This window comes from Canis lupus, chromosome 34 (assembly GCF_003254725.2).
Source record: "Canis lupus dingo isolate Sandy chromosome 34, ASM325472v2, whole genome shotgun sequence".
Lineage (NCBI taxonomy): Eukaryota > Metazoa > Chordata > Mammalia > Carnivora > Canidae > Canis > Canis lupus.
Genome location: NC_064276.1, coordinates 36,086,509 through 36,107,445, shown reverse-complemented (window position 1 = coordinate 36,107,445; position 20,937 = coordinate 36,086,509). Strand labels below are relative to the sequence as shown.

General features: G+C 38.5%; 1 protein-coding gene across 10 annotated transcripts in view; it reads left to right on the top strand.

Moving 5' to 3' along the window:
* PLD1 (phospholipase D1) overlaps positions 1-20,937 on the top strand; it is a 204,993-nt gene that overhangs the window by 102,473 nt on the left and 81,583 nt on the right. For 9 of the 10 annotated variants that reach the window (XM_025425594.3, XM_049105845.1, XM_049105846.1 and 6 more), the window contains 3 exons: positions 456-605; positions 1,579-1,662; positions 18,034-18,115. In XM_025425594.3, the coding sequence (XP_025281379.1) occupies positions 456-605; positions 1,579-1,662; positions 18,034-18,115 (316 nt within the window). The remainder of the gene's footprint in view (positions 1-455; positions 606-1,578; positions 1,663-18,033; positions 18,116-20,937) is intronic. The other variant, XM_049105844.1, reaches the window with a different exon arrangement.

Here is a 20,937-nt window from a genome sequence, read left to right as displayed (position 1 = left end):
GTATACAAATATATGTATATTTCTTTCACACATTGACATACACCCACACAAACCCTAATACACATTGGTGTGTGGTTTGTGTGTGTCTGTGCATGTATGTGTGTAAAGAGATGCTGAACTTCCAGATCTTCTCTGACACTAGAAGGTTTAAGATTATCCCCCTCACAGCTCGTATAGTACTAGTCGTAGTAAGTTCCTTTATGCACGTTAGCATGAGTGAATGAGTAAATAACCTGAAAATGTATTTTTGCCATATTCAGTATAGTTTAAAATCCTGCCCAAAATGTTCAGAAGTCTGCTTTTTTTGATATAAATAAGATGCTCTTTGCTTAAAGTCTTCAACCTATACTTGCTGTACTACAAAAACAAAATGGCACATGTTTCATTGTTAAATTTTTTGAAAGAGACAGAACACGGAGTGATCATTCTTTTCCACATTTTGCTTTTCTTGGAAGGACACTTATTTTAAAATGCAACAGCTATAGGCATGCTCGGTGGTGGGGAGGAGCTATAGAGGAATTCATCCAGAAACATGGCACCAACTTTCTCAAAGACCACCGATTTGGGTCATATGCCGCTGTCCAAGAGAATACTTTAGCTAAATGGTAAGATCATTTTACTCTAAGACTGTGGAGGTAGTCATAGTATCTAATATTATAGTGGGCCTAAATTTATCTGGAATCAGTATTTGGAGCTGTGGAGACATATTATGCATTACCCTTGACAAGGGCCTTTCTTTATAAGACTACCTGAGCAGAGATTCATTTTCCGATTTTTGTATTTAAGATTTTACAGTGAGCTTTAGATAACTAGCTTTAGATTTTGAAGTTTGATTTTAAAAGCTAACTTCATACATTTTTAATGATGGAATGTGTATTTAAGTTATTAGCCATAATTGGGACTCCTGGGTGGCTCAGTAGTTGAACATCTACCTTCGGCTCAGGGCGTGATCCTGGGATCTTGGAATCGAGTCCCACGTTGGGCTCCCTGCATGGAGCCTGCTTCTCCCTCTGCCTGTGTCTCTGCCTCTCTCTCCCTCTCTCTCTCTCTGTGTGTGTGTCTCTCATGAATAAATAAATAAAATCTGTTTTAAAAAAAATTATTAGCCATAATTTTTTTAAGAATGAGAATTTACTTGCCGGGTATTCCTCTTAAATAAAATGCTTTGCATGTTTTTCTACCCATGGATTGGAAACTGATCAGTTTTCAGTCTCAGAAGGACAATGATGTGAGTTCAACAGGATGAGAGCATGTATCTGACTCATGTGAGGATGAGACCAATTTGTTGTTCTCTCAGCAGAATCTGGTTACTTGCTTCTGTCTACTTACTGGGCTTCCTGCATACCAGACGGATGATAGTGTTTGCAATCCTTGGTCTTTGGTTATACAAAGTAAACTGATGGCTTTGTAGAGACTCAGGCAGTGGCTTCCATCTTTTACTTTGCCATAAGATATGTTTTCTTTCTTTCTTTCTTTCTTTCTTTCTTTCTTTCTTTCTTTCTTTCTGAATAAATAAATAAATAAATAAATAAATAAATAAATAAATAAATAAATAAAACAAAAAAACTTATCTTTCAGGTACGTTAATGCCAAAGGGTATTTTGAAGATGTGGCAAATGCTATGGAAGAAGCAGAAGAAGAGATTTTTATCACGGATTGGTGGTTAGTATTTATACATGGGGATTTTGTTAGGAGCTCTCTACAATTAGAAATGTAAAACAGCACTGCGGTGTTCCAGAATCATACATTACGAAAACCAGCAGTGCCCATAGATAGTTTGGCCAAAGTCTCAACCAATTAACTAAAATAGCCTTCAGTGAAAAGACTTTTCAAAAAACTTGACCTCCAAATATATCATTAAAATATTTAGCTTAAATAGTTTTGTTTTTATCTTTCCATTTGGAAATAGAAATCCAAATATTCATCTTAGTAAAGGTTATTTTGCAATGCTAATACTGTTTTAAGAGCGAGCGATAGAAAACAATCTTCCTTAGGTACCTTCTTCATTTGGTTTTTCAGCTACTGGGTTCAGTGAATATACTTCTGAATTGTTCCTTTGAAGCTGGAATAATTCCATTTGCTTATTATGGAGTGATTAGGCCTGGTCAACTTTTTTGAAGATATATCAGATTTCAACTTTTTGTCCCCCTTTACAAATAGCCATGAGAGTTACAATGCTTATCTGAGCCACTGGAAATCCCATGCTCAGAACTCATTTAGCTATTGGGAAATTGTACTCGTGGAGTTGTTATAGGCTTTATAGTTTGACTTTAGTTCCAATTACCCATCTGCCTGGATAGTTAAAACCAATTACAGATGCCAAAATTGACTACAGTGGAAATGAATGTGTCTGAAATATGTTTTCCTTCCAAGAATTTAGTTGTTAAAATGTTCCTTTTTTTCTCCCTATTTTGTTTCCTTTCAAATGCTATCTTACATATAAACTGTGAAAATATCATCATAATTTATTTCCTCTTAATTCTAGATTTTGGGGAATGGGGAGAGTAGTTAGGAATATGAACTCATTCTCTTCTATTTTGCCTTAGTGATATGGAAGTCTGTAATTCTAGAACATACTTTCCCAACCTTGGCACTATTGACATTTTGAGCCAGATAATTCTTTGTTATGGGTGGTTGTTCTGTGCATTGTGGGATGTTTAGCATCGTCGACATGTCTGGCTTTTACCTACTAGATGCCAGTAGCAAGCTCCTGGTTGTGAGAGTGTCTTCAGACATTGTCAAATATCCCCTGAAGGGCAGAGTCCCTCTTGGTTGAGAATCTTTGATTTAGGGTGGATAGATAAGATGTGTGATGGTCAGCATGTCTGTGAACCTATTTATCCTCTTGTGTGTGGAAGAGCTAAATCTTGGCCTCTATTGTCGTTTTTGTCTTTTCACTCAATGACCAGGAATAAAAGAAAGTTTCATACTTAGGACCTATTTCTTTGGTTGAATACTTTATAAACACCTATGAGAATAAATTCAAACTTAATATCGTACTACATTCCTTTAGATAATATTTCTGAAAGTTTGATGAAGACATGAGAGATACTGAATGTAGTTTTTTCACTGAGCCCATGTTTTCATGCCTTATGCAAGAAAATAATATCTTTTTTGAAGGTTGTGAACACTAAAATACAGGGTCTCATTTAAACATCTAAAGAGATGGAGCGCTGACTGTTTTCTGCTGTTGGAAAGAAAATAAATCAGGTTATTTCTTTTCCATAACTGTCTAGGCTAACATCTTATTACCACACTCCCTTTGAAATGAAACCTTCATTGTAACTTCCCTCATAACAAGTGAAAATTCTTGTCATGCAAGTGCTGTATTGCAAAAGAGGGCATTCAGAAACTTAAGCTAGTATGTCTGGATCTGAGAGAGTGCAAAGCATAATTAGAAGATGCACTTGTCCTTTAGAAGCTTCTAATCTAATTCAAGAGATCTCATATGCTTAAGTGAAAACTGTACTAATAGGGTTTATAAAATAGTCAGTATGCAAGCAAAGGTGGATGTGGTGAAATGAGAACCCAGGACCTCCCGGTTCCCTCCCGGTTCCTTAATTCATTTAACTACCCATCCATTCACTTGCTAATTTAGTCATTCATTCTGGCTGGCTGGCTGGCTTGCTTTCTTTATGATTTTATTTATTTATGATTTTATTTATTTATGATTTTATTTATTTATTCATGAGAGACACAGAGAGAAAGGCAGGCAGAGACATAGGTAGAGGGAGAAGCAGGCTCCATGCTGGGAGTCCGATGTAGGGCTCCATGCTAGGACCGTGGGATCACGCCCTGAGCCGAAGGCAGATGCTCAACCTCTGAGCCACCCGGGCGTCCCATTCTGGCGCTTTTTAGTGAGCACCCCCTCTATGATAGGTAGTGAGCTAAGCCATGCTTACATGAAGATGACTAGATGCAGCCCCTACCCTGGAACAAGAGAGAGTCAGGAAGTCCTATGGAGAACAACAGATTGGGGGTAAAAGTGAGTGACAAGGATAAAGAGAGCAGAAGGAGGAGCCCTGAGGAGGGGCAATGCTTGAGCCTACAGGCACTGTGGAAGCATCTTGAAAAAGAAGACTGGCCTTGGGCTTGGTGGATGGAGCTGACCAGATGAAGTCAGGTGAATGTTTTCAGCAGAGGGTTAGCCAGGACCAAGCCATAGAAGTGTGAGAGCGCACAGCAGCTGGGAGGCGGGTAGAGATTGTGGATAGCTGAAGCCTAGCATCCTTGGGGATGGCAAGTGGAGACGGCACTGAAAAGATGGGTCAGGGGGAAATCGTGAAGGGCAATGGGGGATCTGCTAAGGAGTTTGCACTTAGTGCTGTGACCACTGGGAACCCCTGACAATTTGTAAGAGTGGGGATTTCAGTCAGATTTGTTTTCTAAAAGGGATCATTCTGGCAATAGTGTAGAAGAGAAATTAAACACTGGTTGTAGAGCCCACTTGGCAAGCTATCTTGTCGTCTAGGAGAGAAATGGGGAGGGTCTTTGCTCAGACCACCTCAGGGACCTAACTATCATAGACTTGGGGCAAGTGTTTCTAAGGCACAGAGTAACACTGACAATAATAGCTACTACTTGTTAGAGTCTTACAAGTGCCAGAGGCTATGTTAGAGTTGAGAAAAGGGAGACTCATGAGGTAGGTAACGAAACTGCTCATAGTCAGGCAGTTGGCAGGTGCCATTGCACCTGGGACTCAGGCGTGTCTGCTCTAGAGCCCCTGTATCATGGACCTACCTCTCAGAGAGAGCCTGCTGCCCTGCATGGTGTCTGAAGTTCCTTTTATTTATTTATTTTTAATTTAAAAAACTTACTTGAGAGAGGGAGCAAGAGCAGACTCCCCTTTGAGTGCAGAGCCCAATATGGGGCTCAAACCTAGGTCCCTGAGATCATGACCTGAGTTGAGGTCAGATGCTTAACTGGCCTGAGCCACCCAAGTGCCCCTGAAATTCCTTTTAGATCTGATATTCTAGATCTGCACTGAGAGTGCAGATTGAACTGTTTTGAGGTACTGAATAAATTCGTAATCAGATTTGGGTAGATTTGGTTTGGAGAAATTTTCTGAAGAGAGGTAAATTGTGAGGTAGGTTGTCGAGTTGGAAGAGACAATGACCCATTAAACAGCCCAGACTATCTGAAAACTAAGGTGAAGAGTAAATTCCAACTGGATATTGAAGATGTCATAAGAGGAAGTTTCTGTATAAAGGTTAGTGAGCATTCTTCACTTGTTCATCTGGATTAACCGGAAGATCACTGGTTTTATGTCTTTTCTGTGCTTGCTGTACTTCATTCGCCTGTGAATTAACTATCCAGTGTTCATTGGAGTATGTCCAAAAATGAGGTTGGACACCAAGATGCGGCTCTGAGCTCCACTGCTAAATTACTAGTTGCTCTTAGGGCAGATCCAGAGACCGTGGCTTAGCTCAGATTTCCTCTTGGTGGTGGTAGTTCTGATTTCCGCTGGTCAGCAGGGATGTGGGCAGCAAGCATGTTGAGTGTCCACCATAGTTGGTTCTTTATCCAGCCTATCGGGATAGGGGTTGTGAGTGGTGTTGCCACAGCCTCTGTGCTGAGCCTGTGCATTAACTGTGTCAGAAGCAGGCAGGATTGGTAAAACTGAAGAATTTTTAAAAACAGATTTTTCATTCTTTTAAAACTTTGCTTAATTCCAGCACAGTTAACAGTGTTATACTAGTTTCAGATGTAGACTATAGTGATTCAACAGTTCTATACGTTACTCAGTGCTCATCAGGGCAAGTGTACTCTTTCATCCCTAACACCTATTTTATCCATTCCCCTGTTCACCCCCCCTGGTAACCATCAGCTAGTTTGTTCTCAACAGTTAGGAGTGTTTCTCAGGAGGCGCCTGGGTGGCTTAGTAGGTTGAGCATCTGACTCTTGATTTTGGCTCAGGTCATGATCTTAGGGTGGTGGGATCAAGCCCTGCCTCAGGCTCCCCACTCATGGGGAGATCCCGCCTCTCCCCCTTCTTGCTGGCACACACTCTCTCTCAAATCTTTAAAAAGGTGAAGGGCACCTGTGTGGCTCAGTCAGTTAAGAATCCAACTCTTGATTTGGCTTAGGTCATGATCTCATGTTGTGAGATCAAGCCCTGAGGTGGGCTCCACGCAAGGCATGGAGCCAGCTTAAGATTCTATCTCTCTTCCCCTCTCTCTCCCCCTCCCCAACTGTCTCCCTTTCTTAAAAAAAAAAAAAAAAAAAAAAAGTCCCTTTCCTCGAAAAAAGAAAAAAGAGTCTATTTCTTGATTTGTCTCTCTTTTTCCCCTTGCTCATTTGTTTTTCAAATTCAATATGAGTGAGATCATGTGATCTCTGACTGACTTATTTTACGTAGCATTATACTGTCTAGCTCCATCTATGTTGTTGCAAATGGCAAGATTTCATTATTTTCTGTGACTGAATAATATTCATACACACACACCACTTCTTTATCCATTTATCTGTCAACAGACACTTCGACAGCTTCTATAATTTAGATATTGTAAATAATGCTATTATAGATATATCCCTTTGAATTACTATTTTTGTAATCTTTGGGTAAATACCCAGTAGTGCAGTTACTAGATCATAGGGTAGTTCTATTTTTAACTTTATGGGAAGCCTCCATACAGGTTTCCACCGTGGCCGCATCAATTTGCCTTCCCACCAACAGTGCTCGAGGGTTTCTGTTTCTCCAGATCCTTGCTAACACTGATTATCTCCTGTGTTTTTGATTTTAGCCATTCTGACCACTGTGAGGTAATATCTCATTATACTTTTGATTTGGTTTGCACATCCCTGATGACGGATGATGTTGAGCATCTTTTCCTGCATCTGTTGGTCATCTGTATGTATTCTTTGGAGAAATGTCTGTTCATGTCTTCTGCCCATTTTTTAATTGGATTATTTGATTTTCGCGTATTGAGTTATAGGAGTTCTTTATACATTTTAGATACTAACCCCTTATCATGAGATAAATCATTTGCAAATATCTTCTCCTATTCATGGCCTTTTAGGGTTTTTATTTTGTTTGTATGTTTTTTTACTTAAAAATGGTGGTATTTAGGGATCCCTGGGTGGCGCAGCGGTTTGGCGCCTGCCTTTGGCCCAGGGCGCGATCCTGGAGACTCCGGATCGAATCCCACGTCGGGCTCCCGGTGCATGGAGCCTGCTTCTCCCTCTGCCTGTGTCTCTGCCTCTCTCTCTCTCTGTGACTATCATGAATAAATAAATAAAAAAAATCTTAAAAAAAAATGGTGGTATTTAAATTCCACAATTTGCTCAAATGCTGGTTTTCCTATAAACTTTCTACAGGATGTTTTTTAAAAGAATTTCTTCATTGTGTCATGACTGTGTTCTTATGGAATTTCAGGGAAAAGGTTCTGTGTGTTTTTATAGCTTAATTTATACTACAGGGAGAGCAAGTGGTCACAAGCAGGCCATGTGGTATTCTATGGAATCATGCCGTTTAGGTGAGTTTTCTGATGTGGACCATCCCTTTGATGCTAAAGATAATGCATCTATTGAAAGAAGTGATTATGGATTTGGATTACTGCTCTCTACACCTTCCAGTTTTTCTGTGTTATCTTCCCAAATAATGTGAAATTTCATGACGTTAGGAGTAGATATAAAAATATTCCTTTGAAGCTTAGAAAAGTCTGGTTTTACTGGCAGATTTTCTCTGAATTCTGTCTTGCTATATTCATTATTTACCTCATGGCCAACTCTAATAAATTCTTGATCTTCCTAAGTGCATGTAATTAGCACAACTGTTAGACATACTGCATCTGTATCTGGAATGAGTCCTGGATTAGGTGCATCAGCCTGAAATATAAACATAGACCTTCCTGCCCAGCTTCAGTGGGGAGCAAGATGGGCTCCTGCACCCAGAATAGACTCAGAAAATTTTTAAAAAAATTTTTTTATTGGAGTTCAATTTGACAACATATAACATAACACCCAGTGCTCATCCCGCCAAGTGCCCCCCTCAGTGCCCATCACCCAGTCACCCCAACCCCCACCCACTTCCCCTTCCACTACCCCTTGTTCATTTCCCAGAGTTAGGTGTCTCTCATGGTTGTCACCCTCACTGATATTTTCACTCATTTTCTCTCCTTTCCCTTTATTCCCTTTCACTAATTTTTATATTTCTCAAATGAATGAGACCATATAATGTTTGTCCTTCTCCGATTGACTTATTTCACTCAGCATAATACCCTCATTTCTAATGGCTGAGGAATACTCCACTGTATACATAGACCACATCTTCTTTATCCATCAACTTTCAATGGACACCGAGGCTCCTTCACAGTCTGGCTATTGTGGACATTGCTGCTAGAAACATCGGGGTGCAGGGGTCCCGGCCTTTCACTGCATCTGTATCTTTGGGGTAAATACCCAGCAGTGCAATTGCGGGTCATAGGGCAGGTCTATTTTTAACTCTTTGAGGAACCTCCACACAGTTTTCCAGAGTGGCTGCACCAATTCACATTCCCACCAACAGGGCAAGAGGGTTCCCCTTTCTCCGCATCCTCTCCAACATTTGTGGTTTCCTGCTTTGTTAATTTTCCCCATTCTCACTAGTGTGAGGTGGGATCTCATTGTGGTTTTGATTTGTATTTCCCTGATGGCCAGTGATGCGGAGCATTTTCTCATGTGCGTGTTGGCCATGTCTATGTCTTCCTCTGTGAGATTTCTGTTCATGTCTCTTGCCCATTTCATGATTGGATTGTTTATTTCTTTGCTGTTGAGTTGAATAAGTTCTTTATAGATCTTGGATACTAGCCCTTTATCTGATACGTCATTTGCAAATATCTTCTCCCATTCTGTAGGTTGTCTTTTAGTTTTGTTGACTGTTTCTTTTGCTGTGCAGAAGCTTTTTATCTTGATGAAGTCCCAATAGTTCATTTTTGCTTGTTTCTCTTGACTCAGAAACTTTAACTGCAGCTCCATCTGCTGGTGTGAATTAGAACCAGTTGCCTTTTAGTTTTCTTGATGGTTTCCTTCCCTAGGCAAAGCTTTTTATTTTGATGTAGTTAGTCCCAGTAGTTTATTTTTGTTTTTATTTCTCTTGCCTCAGGAGACCTATCTAGAAAAATGTTGCTAGGGCCAATGTAAAAAAAAAAAAAAAAAACTTCCTGTGTTCTCTTCTAGGATTTTTATGGCTTCGGGTCTCACATGTAAGTCTTTCATCCATTTTGAATTTATTTTGGTGTAAGAAAGTTGGTTCAGTTTCATTCTTTTGCATGTAGCTGTCTGGTTTTCCCAACACCATTTGTTGAAGAGACCGTCTTTTTCCCATTGCATATTCTTTACTGCTTTGTCAAATGTTAATTGACTATATAATTGTGTATTTCTGGGTCTTCTTCTAATTTGTTTTCCTGATCTATGTGTCTGTTTTTGTGCCAGTGCCATACTGTTTTGATTACTATAGCTTTATTAGTTGAAGTTGGGATTTGGGATACCTCCTATTTTGTTTTCCTTCTTCAGTATTGTTTTGGCTATTTGGGGTCTTTTGTGGCTCCATACAACTTTTAGGACTGTTTGTTCTAGCTCTGTGAAGAATGCTGTTGGTGTTTTGATATAAATTACATTAAATCTTTGATTAGTATAGATTTTTTAATAATATTTGTTCTTCCATCCATGAGCATGGAATGTATTTCCATTTCTTTGTGTCCCCTTGAATTTCTTTTATCAATGTTTTATAGTTTTCACAGTATAGGTTATGTCTTCGGTTAAGTTTATTCCTAGGTATTTTTTTTATATATATATATTTTTAATTTATTTATTTATGATAGTCACAGAGAGAGAGAGAGAGAGGCAGAGACACAGGCAGAGGGAGAAGCAGGCTCCATGCACCGGGAGCCCGACATGGGATTCGATCCCGGGTCTCCAGGATCGCGCCCTGGGCCAAAGGCAGGCGCCAAACCGCTGCGCCACCCAGGGATCCCTCCTAGGTATTATATTGTTTTTGATGCACTTGTAAATGGAATGGTTTTCTTAATTTCTCTTTCGACCACTTCATTTTTAGTGTGTAGAAATGCACCAGATTTCTGTACATTGATTTTTGTAACCTGTGACTTTACTGAATTCATTTTTCAGTTCTAGTAGTTTTTTAATGGAATCTTTGGGGTTTTCTATATATAGTATCTTATCATCAGCCCATGTGATAGTTTTACATCTTCTTTACTGATTTGGATGTCTTTTATTTTGTTTTCTTGTCTGATTGCTGTGGCTAGCTGTCTGAGTTCCAATCTATATTGAATAAAAGTAGTGAGAGTAAAAACAAACAAACAAACAAAAAAAAAGTAGTGAGAGTAGACATCTTTATGTCATTCCTGATCTTCAAGGAAAAGCTCTTTGCTTTTGCCATTGAATGTGATGTTAACTGTGAATTTTTCACAGATGGCCTTTATTATGTTGAGGTATGTTCTCTCTTAAACTTACTTTGTTGACAAGGTTTATTGTGAATGGATATTGAATCTTGTCAAATGCTTTCCTGCATTTATTGAAATGATCATACAGTTTTTATACTTTCACTTGTTAATGTGATGTATCATGATGATTGATTTGCAGTTATTAAATCATCCTTGCATCCTTGGAATAAGTCCCACTTGATTATGGTAAATGATTTTTTTAATATATTGTTAGATTTGGTTTGTTAATATTTTGTTGAGGACTTTTGCATCTATGTTCATCAGGGATATTGGCTTGTAGTTCTCTTTTTTGGTGGTGGCTTTGGTTTGGGTATTGGGGTAATGCTAGCCTCATAGAATATATTTGGAAGCTTTCCTTCCTCTTCTATTTTTGGGAACAGTTTGAAGAGAATAGGTATTAACTCTTTTTTAAATGTTTGATAAAGTTTACCTGTGAATCCTTCCAGTCCTGAACTTTAATTTCTTAGTAGTTTCTTTTTTTTTAATTTTTTAAAAAAAGATTTTATGTACTTATTCATGAGGGGGAGAGAGAGAGAGAGAGAGACAGAGAGAGAGGCAGAGGGAGAAGCAGGCTCCATGCAGGGAGCCCTACATGGGACTTGATCTGGGGTCTCCAGGATCACGCCCTGAGCTGAAGGCGGTGCTAAACCACTGAGCCACCCGGGCTGCTCAGTAGTTTCTTGATTACCAATTCAAATTGGTGCTTCAATATTGAGACTGATTTCATTATTGTTATGTAATGCACTTCTTTGTTTCTTGCTATAGTCTTTGTTTTAAAGTCTATTTTGCCTAATATAAGGGTTGCTACCCTGGCCTTTTTTTTTTTTTTTTTTTTTCACTTCCATTTGCATGGTGAATGTTTTTCATCCCTTGGCAGTGGTCTGATTCTTATTTCAGTTCTCAAACTTTGGTATAACGTTTAGGATCAAATCCACACAAGGGCAGCATAGGAGTTAGCTACAAGTTCATAAACAATTTTATGCGCTTGCTTTCCTGAACTCTGCTTTCTCCATGATCTCGCCACTACTTTGGGTTCCCTATAGTTGTTTTTTTTTTTTTTTCATTCCTCTAGCTAGAAAGGTAGGGCTTTATTTTCCCTGCTCTGTGATATGCCTTATGCAATGATACTTGTGTCCAGAGCTAAACAATGGATATTTACACTGTCCTCTTGGAACCACAGCTTTTCTAGTTGGAGAGGAAAGTTCCAATCCCTCAGTGTTTCTGGTGCCTGTGAGCCTCTTGCTGCTACCCCATCACTGCCAGAAGATCCCATTGTTTCTCCTCAAGCCTGAAATAGAGCATTCCTACCTGAGTTCTCTCTCCCTGTGCCACTGCCCACTTCTGGGTTCTCCCTTCAGGCTGATGAATCAGATGGGGAAAAAATGGGAACATCCCCATTGGTTAAGTATATCAAACTCTGTTCTTCCTGAATTCTCATGTATCTCTCCATTTATTTAAATCTTATTTTTTTTTTATCAATGTTTTGTACTATTTTTTTGTTGTTTTTTGTTTTGTTTTGTACTTTTTTTTTTTTTTTTTTTTTTTTTTTTTTTTTTAAATTTTTTATTTATTTATGATAGTCACACAGAGAGAAAGAGGGAGGCAGAGACACAGGCAGAGGAAGAAGCAGGCTCCATGCACCGGGAGCCCGACGTGGGATTCGATCCTGGGTCTCCAGGATCGCGCCCTGGGCCAAAGGCAGGCGCTAAACCGCTGCGCCACCCAGGGATCCCCCTGTTTTGTACTTTTTATACTCAGTAGTCCCCCTTTATCCGTGGTTTTGCCTTCTGCAGTTTCAACTACTTGAGGTCAACCACAATCTAGAAGCAGAGGACCCTCCTTCTGACTCATTGTCAGAAGAGGAGTAATAGTCTGCCTAATGCCACATCCCAATGCCTACGTCATTCACTTTATCTTATCATGTAGGCATTTTATTATCTCACATCATCACCAGGAGAAGGGCGAGTACAGTACAGTATAATATTTTGGGAAAGAGCAGCCATGTGAAATAAATTACAGTTTTATTTACAATTTTATTTATTTTACTTTTTATTACAGTTTTATTACAATCGTAATTGCTTAATTTTATTAGTATTGTTGTATTAGTATTGTTGTTAATCTCTTACTGTCCCTAATTAGTATTAGTATTGTTGTTAATCTCTTACTGTCCCTAATTTATAAATTAAACCTTGTCATTGGCATGTGTGTATGGGAGAAAACATAGTATATGTAAGATAAGCATATAAGGTTTAGTACTATCTGCAATTTCAGGCATCCACTGGGAGTCTTGAAATGTATGCCTCACAGATAAGGTGGTACTACTATACAGGTCTTGCCATATTTTGTTATTTATCACCAAGTAATTCATATTTTTTAAATGTTACTCTAAATGGTATTTTTAAAATTTACATTCCAGTTTTTCAGTGCTGGTATATAGAAGCACAATTGATTTTTTTTTTTGATCTTACATTATACAGCTTTGCTTAGTTCACTTATTGTGCTAGTAGCTTTATTGTAAATACCTTAGAATTTTCTCCAAAGATGATCATGTGATGTGTGAATGCCTTCCTAATTTGTATACCTTCTATTTTATGTTATTGCCTTATTGCTTTGCTGGGACCATCAGTAAATTGCTGAACAACAGTAATGAGAACGGACATCTATGCCTTGTACTTATTGTTGAGAGAAATCAGCATTCAGTTATTGTATTGTGCTTTAGTTAGGTTTCTTATAGGTGCCTTTTATTATTTTGAGGAAATTCCTTTCTACCTATACCTATAATTTGAGAGTTTTTGTTATAAATGGTATTGAATTTTGTCACATTTTTTTCTCTATTTATTGATTTTTTTTTTTTTTTTTTTTGGTTAATGTGAATCAAATTGATTTTTCAGGTTTTTTTTTTTTTTTTAAAGATTTTATTTATTCATGAGAGACATAGAGTGAGGCAGAGACACAGGCAGAGGGAGAAGCAGGCTTCCTGAGGGGAGCTGGATGTGGGACTCTATCCCAGAACCCTGGGATCTCCACATGAGCCAATGGCAGACGCTTAACCACTGAGCCACCCAGGCGTCCCAATTTTCAACTTTTAAAGCAACCTTACATTCTTAGGATAACCTCACTTTGTTGTGAGGTATTATCCTTTTTATAAGTTGTGTTGTTTTTTAAATTCTGAATTCAGTTTTTAATAGACATAGTACTAAAGTTTCAATTTCTTTCTACTTCTGTCTTGGTAACTTATTTCTTTCAAGGAAATTGTCCATTTTATCTAATCTTTTTCTTATAAGATTATTTATAAGATATCCTTATTATCTATTTAATATCATTTTAATATCTGCAAGACCTGTAGTGATTTTTTTATTCATTTTTTATATCGATAACTTGTGCTGTTCCTTTTTTTTTACTAAGTTAACAGAATTTTTAGTTTTTTATCTTCCAATCCTTTCATATACATTTATTTTTAAAACCTGATATATTATAGCATATATAAAATTACTTATTTATCTATCTGAGAATATATTATATATTTTCAATGACCATGTGTTTAGTCACTTTTTTAAAACCACTTTATTGATTAGTGTGTGATTGTCATACAAAAAGAGCTGCATGTATTTAATATACACAACTTGATGAGTTTGGAGATAAGTATACATCTATGAAACCATCACTATAATCAATGCCATAAATATATCTATCAGCTTCAAAAGTTTCCTCCCATCTTCCTTATTTATTTTTATTTTTTTGTAATAAGAACACTTAACATAAGATCTACCATCTTAACAAATATTTAAGTATGCGATATAGTGTTAACTATAGGCACTATACTGTACAGTGGATCTCTAGGACTTACTTATCTTCCATAACTGAAACTTTGTACCCTTTGTTTAAGACCATCTTGTTTCCTCCTTTCCCCAGGCCCTGGTACTACCACCTATGAATATTATTAGTATTTTTAATGCATTATCCTCAAAATTGAGGACCTCCGGAAAGCTATTTTAAGATCCTCCAAAATACCTAGTTCTGTATACAGGGTACACAATGCTTACAGATTAAATAAAGAATGATAAAGACTTAGTTGCCAAGTATAGATACAACCCTTGTTGTATTTAGTATCTATAATAAAATTACAACCCTTGTTTATTTATAATAAAATTGCCATGTGATCCAGCAATCCCACTTCAAGACATCTAACTAAGGGAATTGAAATCAAGATCTTGAAGAAATATATGCATTGTCATGCTTATTACAGCATTATTCAAAATGGCCAAGACATGGAAGCAACCTTTATCCATCGAAGGATGATGGATAAAAAAAGTTTTGTATTTACATTCAATAGAATATTGTTCAGCCTTAAGAAAGAAGGAAACCTGCTATTTGCAATAACATGCATGAACCTGGAGGACATTCTACTAAGTGAAATAAGATAGAGAAGAACAAATACTACACAATTCCACTTATACGAGGAATCTAGAATTATGAGACTCCTTTTTTTCTTTTTTTCATCTAGCTGGAAGTTTTCCTGTTTTATTAATCTTTTCAAAAAGCTAGTTTTGGTTTCATTGAGTTTTCCATGTTGTTTTTCTGTTTTAGATTACCGTGAATTCTTGTCTATTATCCTCTTCCTTCTTACTTCGGGTTTAGTTTGTTCTCTTTTCTTAAAGTTCTTATTTTATTTTATTTTTTAGTTATCTTTACACCCATTATGGGGCTTGAAACCATGACCCCAAGGTCAAGAGTCACCTGTTCTCCCAGCTGAGCCAGCCAGATACCCCTCTATTTTCTTATTCTTAATGTGAAGGCTCTGATCACTGATTTTAAATGTTGTCTTTCTTATAAAAACATTCAAAGCTATAAAATCTTGTAAGAGGAACATTAATGTAGAAGTACATGTTAATACCTCTGAAATCAGGATGCATCTTACTCTCAAGATCATTTCACAGCTATACTTATACTTTTTTTCTTCTCAGTGGCACAAACAGTAATGATGCATCTTATAAATATTAGTGTCCCAGATTCAATGAAATGTGTGGTTATTATACAATTCTTTTGAACTCTGCGTATCTAGTAGTTGCTTAGTGAAGATCCTCACATGATGCTTGTGAGTCATAACTCAAATGGTGACTTTCTCCTTGCCAGTGAGAGAGACATTGTTTATACTTTGTTTAAAGCATGAATTTTGATCTTTTATCTTTTTGTGTGTTATCCTCAAAACTGAGGGTTCCTCAAGAGCTATCTTCAGATCTTCCAAAGTATCTAGTAGAATATTCTGTACGCAGTGTACACAATGCTTGTAGATTAAAGAATGATAAAGACTTCATTGCAAAATATAGCATTAACAGTGGCCCCCAAATGGAAGATCTCTGATTTTACAATTAATGTGTACATCAAAAAATTGCAAGGGCCACCTGGGTGGCTCAGTCAGTTGAGCATCTGACTCCTGATTTTGGGTCAGGTCATGATCTCAGGATCCTGGGATCGAGCCCCATATGGGGCTCCATGCTCAGTAGGGAGTCTGCTTAAGGATTCTTTCCCTTTCTCCATACCCCCGCCAGAGCCACCCCCCCCAAAATAAATCTTTTTTTAAAATTACAAATATCTATATGTTTTTAAATGTCTTTCACCTTCAGTGACCAACCAGTGCACAGCAATGCACTTTTCTACCTAAAAAAAAACCAAAAAACTCTTTTTAATTCATTTTAGATCTTTTGCTATCAATTGCTGCATTTTTTGTTTGTTTGTTTGGACATAGATTACTTTTGTGTTCCTTTTGCAATCTAAATTAAATGTGCAAGTATTTATAGTTCATACACTGCACTATTTGTTTTCTTATTTATGTTATCCACTATGTGTTTAAGTACTTTATCTTTCAGGTTTTATTTCTCTTTAACTGAATGAAATAGAGTATAAAAAGATTTAAAAAATCTCTAACTTCTTAAAACTCTGTTGGTTTTACATGCTTGGAGGACTCCCTGACAAGGCAGTATTCAGTCTAGAATTCTGAGGCTTTGGTCTTTGTATAGACTCCTGCCCCTCGGGTCTGGCATTTCAGCAGATAGAGTTTTCTTTTCTTTTTTGTTTTTAAAGATTTATTTATTTGAGAGACAGAAAGGGAGGAGGGGGAGTGCATAGGAAGGAGGGGCAGAGAAAATCTCAAGCAGACTCCCTGCTAAGTGTGGGGCCTGATGTGAGGCTCTATCTCAGGACCCTGAGAACATGAGCTGAATTGAAATCAAGAGTCAAACGTTTGACCCACTGAGCCACCCAGGCACCCCAAAATTTTCTTTATTGTTTTTTGTTTGTTTTTCCTGTTTATAGGGGAGTTATATCTCATACAGATTTAAGTCAGAGGGATCCCTGGGTGGCTTGGATTTGGCTTTGGAGCCTGCCTTCGGCCCAGGGCGTGATCCTGGAGACCCGGGATCGAGTCCCACATCGGGCTCCCTGCATGGAGCCTGCTTCTCCCTCTGCCTGTGTCTCTGAGTGTGTCTCTGTGTGTGTCTCTGCCTCTCTCTCTGTTTCTCTGATAAATAAATGAAATCTTTAAAAAAAAAAAAAAGATTTAAGTCAGATTCTGACTTTAGAACTCAACCCCAAGGGAAAAAAATGACTATACTATAATCTGAGCTGCCTATGGCACTGCCACAGAGAAGAGCCCAGGGATCCATTCTTACATTGGAAAAATTTCCTCTATCAGCAAACTTGCCTTCTTTCCTGCTCAGAAAGGCTTGGGGTCCTGTGGACACTGCTTGCTGGTATAGGAAGTCAGTGTTTCTGTTTTATCAATTAGAATACTCTGGCTTGGATTAACAGAATGCTCAACTAAATTTGGCTTAAAGAGTGAGGATTTATTTGTCTCATTTAATAAGAAATCCAAAGTTAGGCAGTCCTAAAGTTGGTGAATGGTCGAGTGATTTCAGGGTTCTGGTCTTCCCCTTAGACTTTCAATATGGCTATCCCTGTCTCAGCATTGTATCCTCCTACAGCATCTGTCCTACAGCCACTTTTCCTGGTTTGTGTGTTTGTGTTTGTGTGTGTGTTTGTGTGTGTGTGTGTGTGTGTGTGTGTGAGAGAGAGAGAGAGAAACAGGAAAAACTTTCACATTAACCCCATGTGGACCTCCTCACACATCTTATTGTCTAGGATGATGTCACATCATGTTCTAGGTGCACAGGAGGCCGGGAAAAGCATGTCTTTAGAATATTCACATGGTACAGTAAGAGGTAGGCTCTGATTATAGAAAGGAGGTGGAGAATGGCTGTTGGCTGGGCAATCAACAGTATCTGCATAGGCGTATATGTTTGCATGTGTGAGTAAGAGAGAAAGAAATCTCTTTTTTGTTCTTCTTGTTCTTCTTGTTCTTCTTTCTTCTTTCTTCTTCTTTCTTCTTTCTTCTTCTTCTTCTTTTTTTTTAATGGCTCAAGGCTCTTGTTCCCAACTAAAGTTGTATGTGAACTCATAGCAGAATTTTGACCTGCCACCCTGGGGGGTGGGCGGGTGGATGATGGCATTTGGGCTAAAATTGCCTTTGTTTCCTATGACACAATCAGAACTTTATGGTTTGTTTTAGTTTCTTAGAATTTTGGTTTTGTGATTTCAGGTTGAGCCCAGAAATCTTCCTGAAACGCCCAGTGGTTGAAGGAAATCGTTGGAGGTTGGACTGCATTCTTAAACGAAAAGCAGTACGTATTCCAAACACATGCTCATGTAATTTTTGAAATGTTTATTATCTCTGAAATGTCTTTCATACATAAGTATGACTGTTTTCTTTAGAGTTTGACAAAAAGTCAAATACATGATGTTTTCAAGTTTATTTGGTTCTGGTTTCTTTTCCTCTTACTCTTGGCTACATAAATATTTTCGCCTAACTCACAGTATGAATTATATTAGGAACTCTAATTTTTGATTTTTAATCAGTTATGGGCAGTTAATTTTATGGGCAAAAACATTGTAACAGGATTTTATTATTGAATAATAAAGGGTGAAATGAAATGTAACATTTTATTTTATTCATTATTCTGCCATTTGAGCAACAGATAAAGTTATGAGGAGAATGATTACAGTTAGAGGGGCCAAGCTAATGTAGAAGAGTGTCAAAGAGGAGGGACATTAAGAATTGGCTGTTTCTTTGGTTCCAGTTATGGGACAGTTCATGGTAAAAATGGGAAATTGTTTCCTCTCCAGTTGACCCTGTAGATTCTGGGTGAGCACTGAGTACATCCTTCTTGGTACAAAAAGTAAGTAACTGAAGCAGTATAGGCTCACCAATGACTACTTTACATTCGTATTTTTTAAAAGATTTTATTTACTTATTCATGAGAGACACAGAGAGAGAGAGAGGCAGAGACACAGGCAGAGGGAGAAGTAGGTTCCCCATGGGGAGCCCAATGTGGGAGTCGATCCCAGGACCCTGGGATCATGACCTGAGCCGAAGGCAGACGCTCAACTGCTGAGCCACCCAAGCATCCCTATATTCGTATTTCTAATGAATGTTATTATATAGCTGTCTCTCAATCAAATTAAATTAAGTTGAATTAGAATAGATCTGGATTTATTATTAATCATGTCCAAATTAAGAAGTGCTGACCTTTTTTACTATTAGTTGAAATTGTCTTAGTTTTTCTTATTCTATCATTAAACATTCTAGCATTTGTAGATCCTGGGTGGTGGGGAGTAGTGGTTTTTTTTTTGTTGTTTGTTTTGTTTTGTTTGTTTGTTTGTTTGTTTTAGTTGTGACTCATTTCTTCTTTCCCATTCTCCACATTCCCCTTTCCTTTTCCCACTCATGAGTCTCCCTTCTTTTTTTTTTTTTAAGATCTTATTTATTTATTCAAGACAGAGAGAGAGAGAGAGAGAAAGAGGCAGAGACACAGACAGAGGGAGAAATGGCTCCATGCAGGGAGCCTGACTGGGACTCGATCCCGGGTCTCCAGGATCATACCCCTGGCTGAAGGCAGTGCCAAACTGCTGGGTCACTGGGGCTGACTGAGTCTCCCTTCTTTCAGTGTCTTTTTCCCATGCCTTGCTTTAAGATCTCTGAAGATATCCATAGACAGAGTCGAACCCCACTGCTAATACATTGATGGAAGAAGAAGCTGATAAACTTTATTTCAAACACATGTTCTGCCCAATAGCATCATCTTTGTGGCTAGTCTATTTCATTGTCTCAACAGAATTCCATTCGCAGGATTGGAAATTCCGATCCTGAAAAGCATGATTTGCATATTCGTTAAATAATTTAGCCTAGAGTTATTGAGTGTCTCCTATGACCCAAGAACTACACTAATTACTAAAGATGCCATGTGTGTGAATAGGATTCCATCCCTGCCCATGGAGGGCTTGCTAAAGGACTCATGTCCTGGGTTCAGTCCTAGCCTTACCAAATTTCTATCTATATATTAAATGAGCTATAACTTTCTCTATGGTTCTGTCTGTGAAATGGCAACTTTCCCATCTGTCCTCAAGACTCCATTTCAGTTTGAGTGCCTGGGTGGCTCAGTTGGTTAAGCATCTGCCTTCAGTTCAGGTTGTGATCTCAGGGTCCTGAGATTGAGCCCCATGTCGGGCTCCTGTTCAGTGGGGAGTCTGCTTCTCCCTCTCCCTCTGCCCCTTCTTCTGCTCATGCGCTTGCTCTCTCGCTCCGTCTTGCTCTTTCTCTCTCATTCTCTCTCTCTCAAATAAATAAAATTGTAGTTAAGTTGTAGTTAAGTTGTTCCAATCTTGCCTAGCAGTTGTCAGCCATACTGGTAAATCCTCTTTATGGTACTTATCCAACACTTCACTGTTGTAGGTTTCAGTCAACATGAATTTGTTGAGCACCTACTATGTGCAGGGCCCTTGGCTTATCAAATGGGGATGTACATAAATAAAAGACACAATTCCTGACCTGAAAGAGCTTAAAACTCAAGAGTCAGCTGGGTACAGAGACAGTGCCAAGATTCAAAGGTGGGAGAGAGACCATTGGGTCAGTCTAGTGGGAAAGCCCCTCACAATATGAGGAATTTAGGGCATTTAGAATGGTCAAAAAAGTTTGAAACGAAAGGGAGAAGTGTCTAGGTGTAGAAAATGTGGTGAGGAAACATTCTGGAGGCAAGAATTCTGAAGGCTTGGTCAGTGATGGTAAAGTGACAAGGTTGATTATACCCGAGTGTTGGCTTAAGTAGGATGCCAGGTCAAGTTGGAAAGGTAGTTGCAACCAGATGTGGAGGCTTGGGGGCCAAGTCAGTGGTTTGGATTTTATGGAAGAAAGTGGGGGAACTACTGGGGAACGGGGCCTGGTAGAGGAAGGATGATCTGATCAAGATGGTGTGTTAAGAAGGTGAATCTGGCAGTGGGAGGAAGTGGGGATAATCCAGGCTCAAGGAGCTCAATTCTAGCTGACTTGAGTGTGAGGTGCCTACAGGCCATCTGAGTAAATCAGAAAGCTAGTAAATCCCTCTGGAGGTTGGTCTCCCTGTCATGGAGGCCTGGCCCTCCATGCCATGCTAGTTCTCATGTGTTTGCT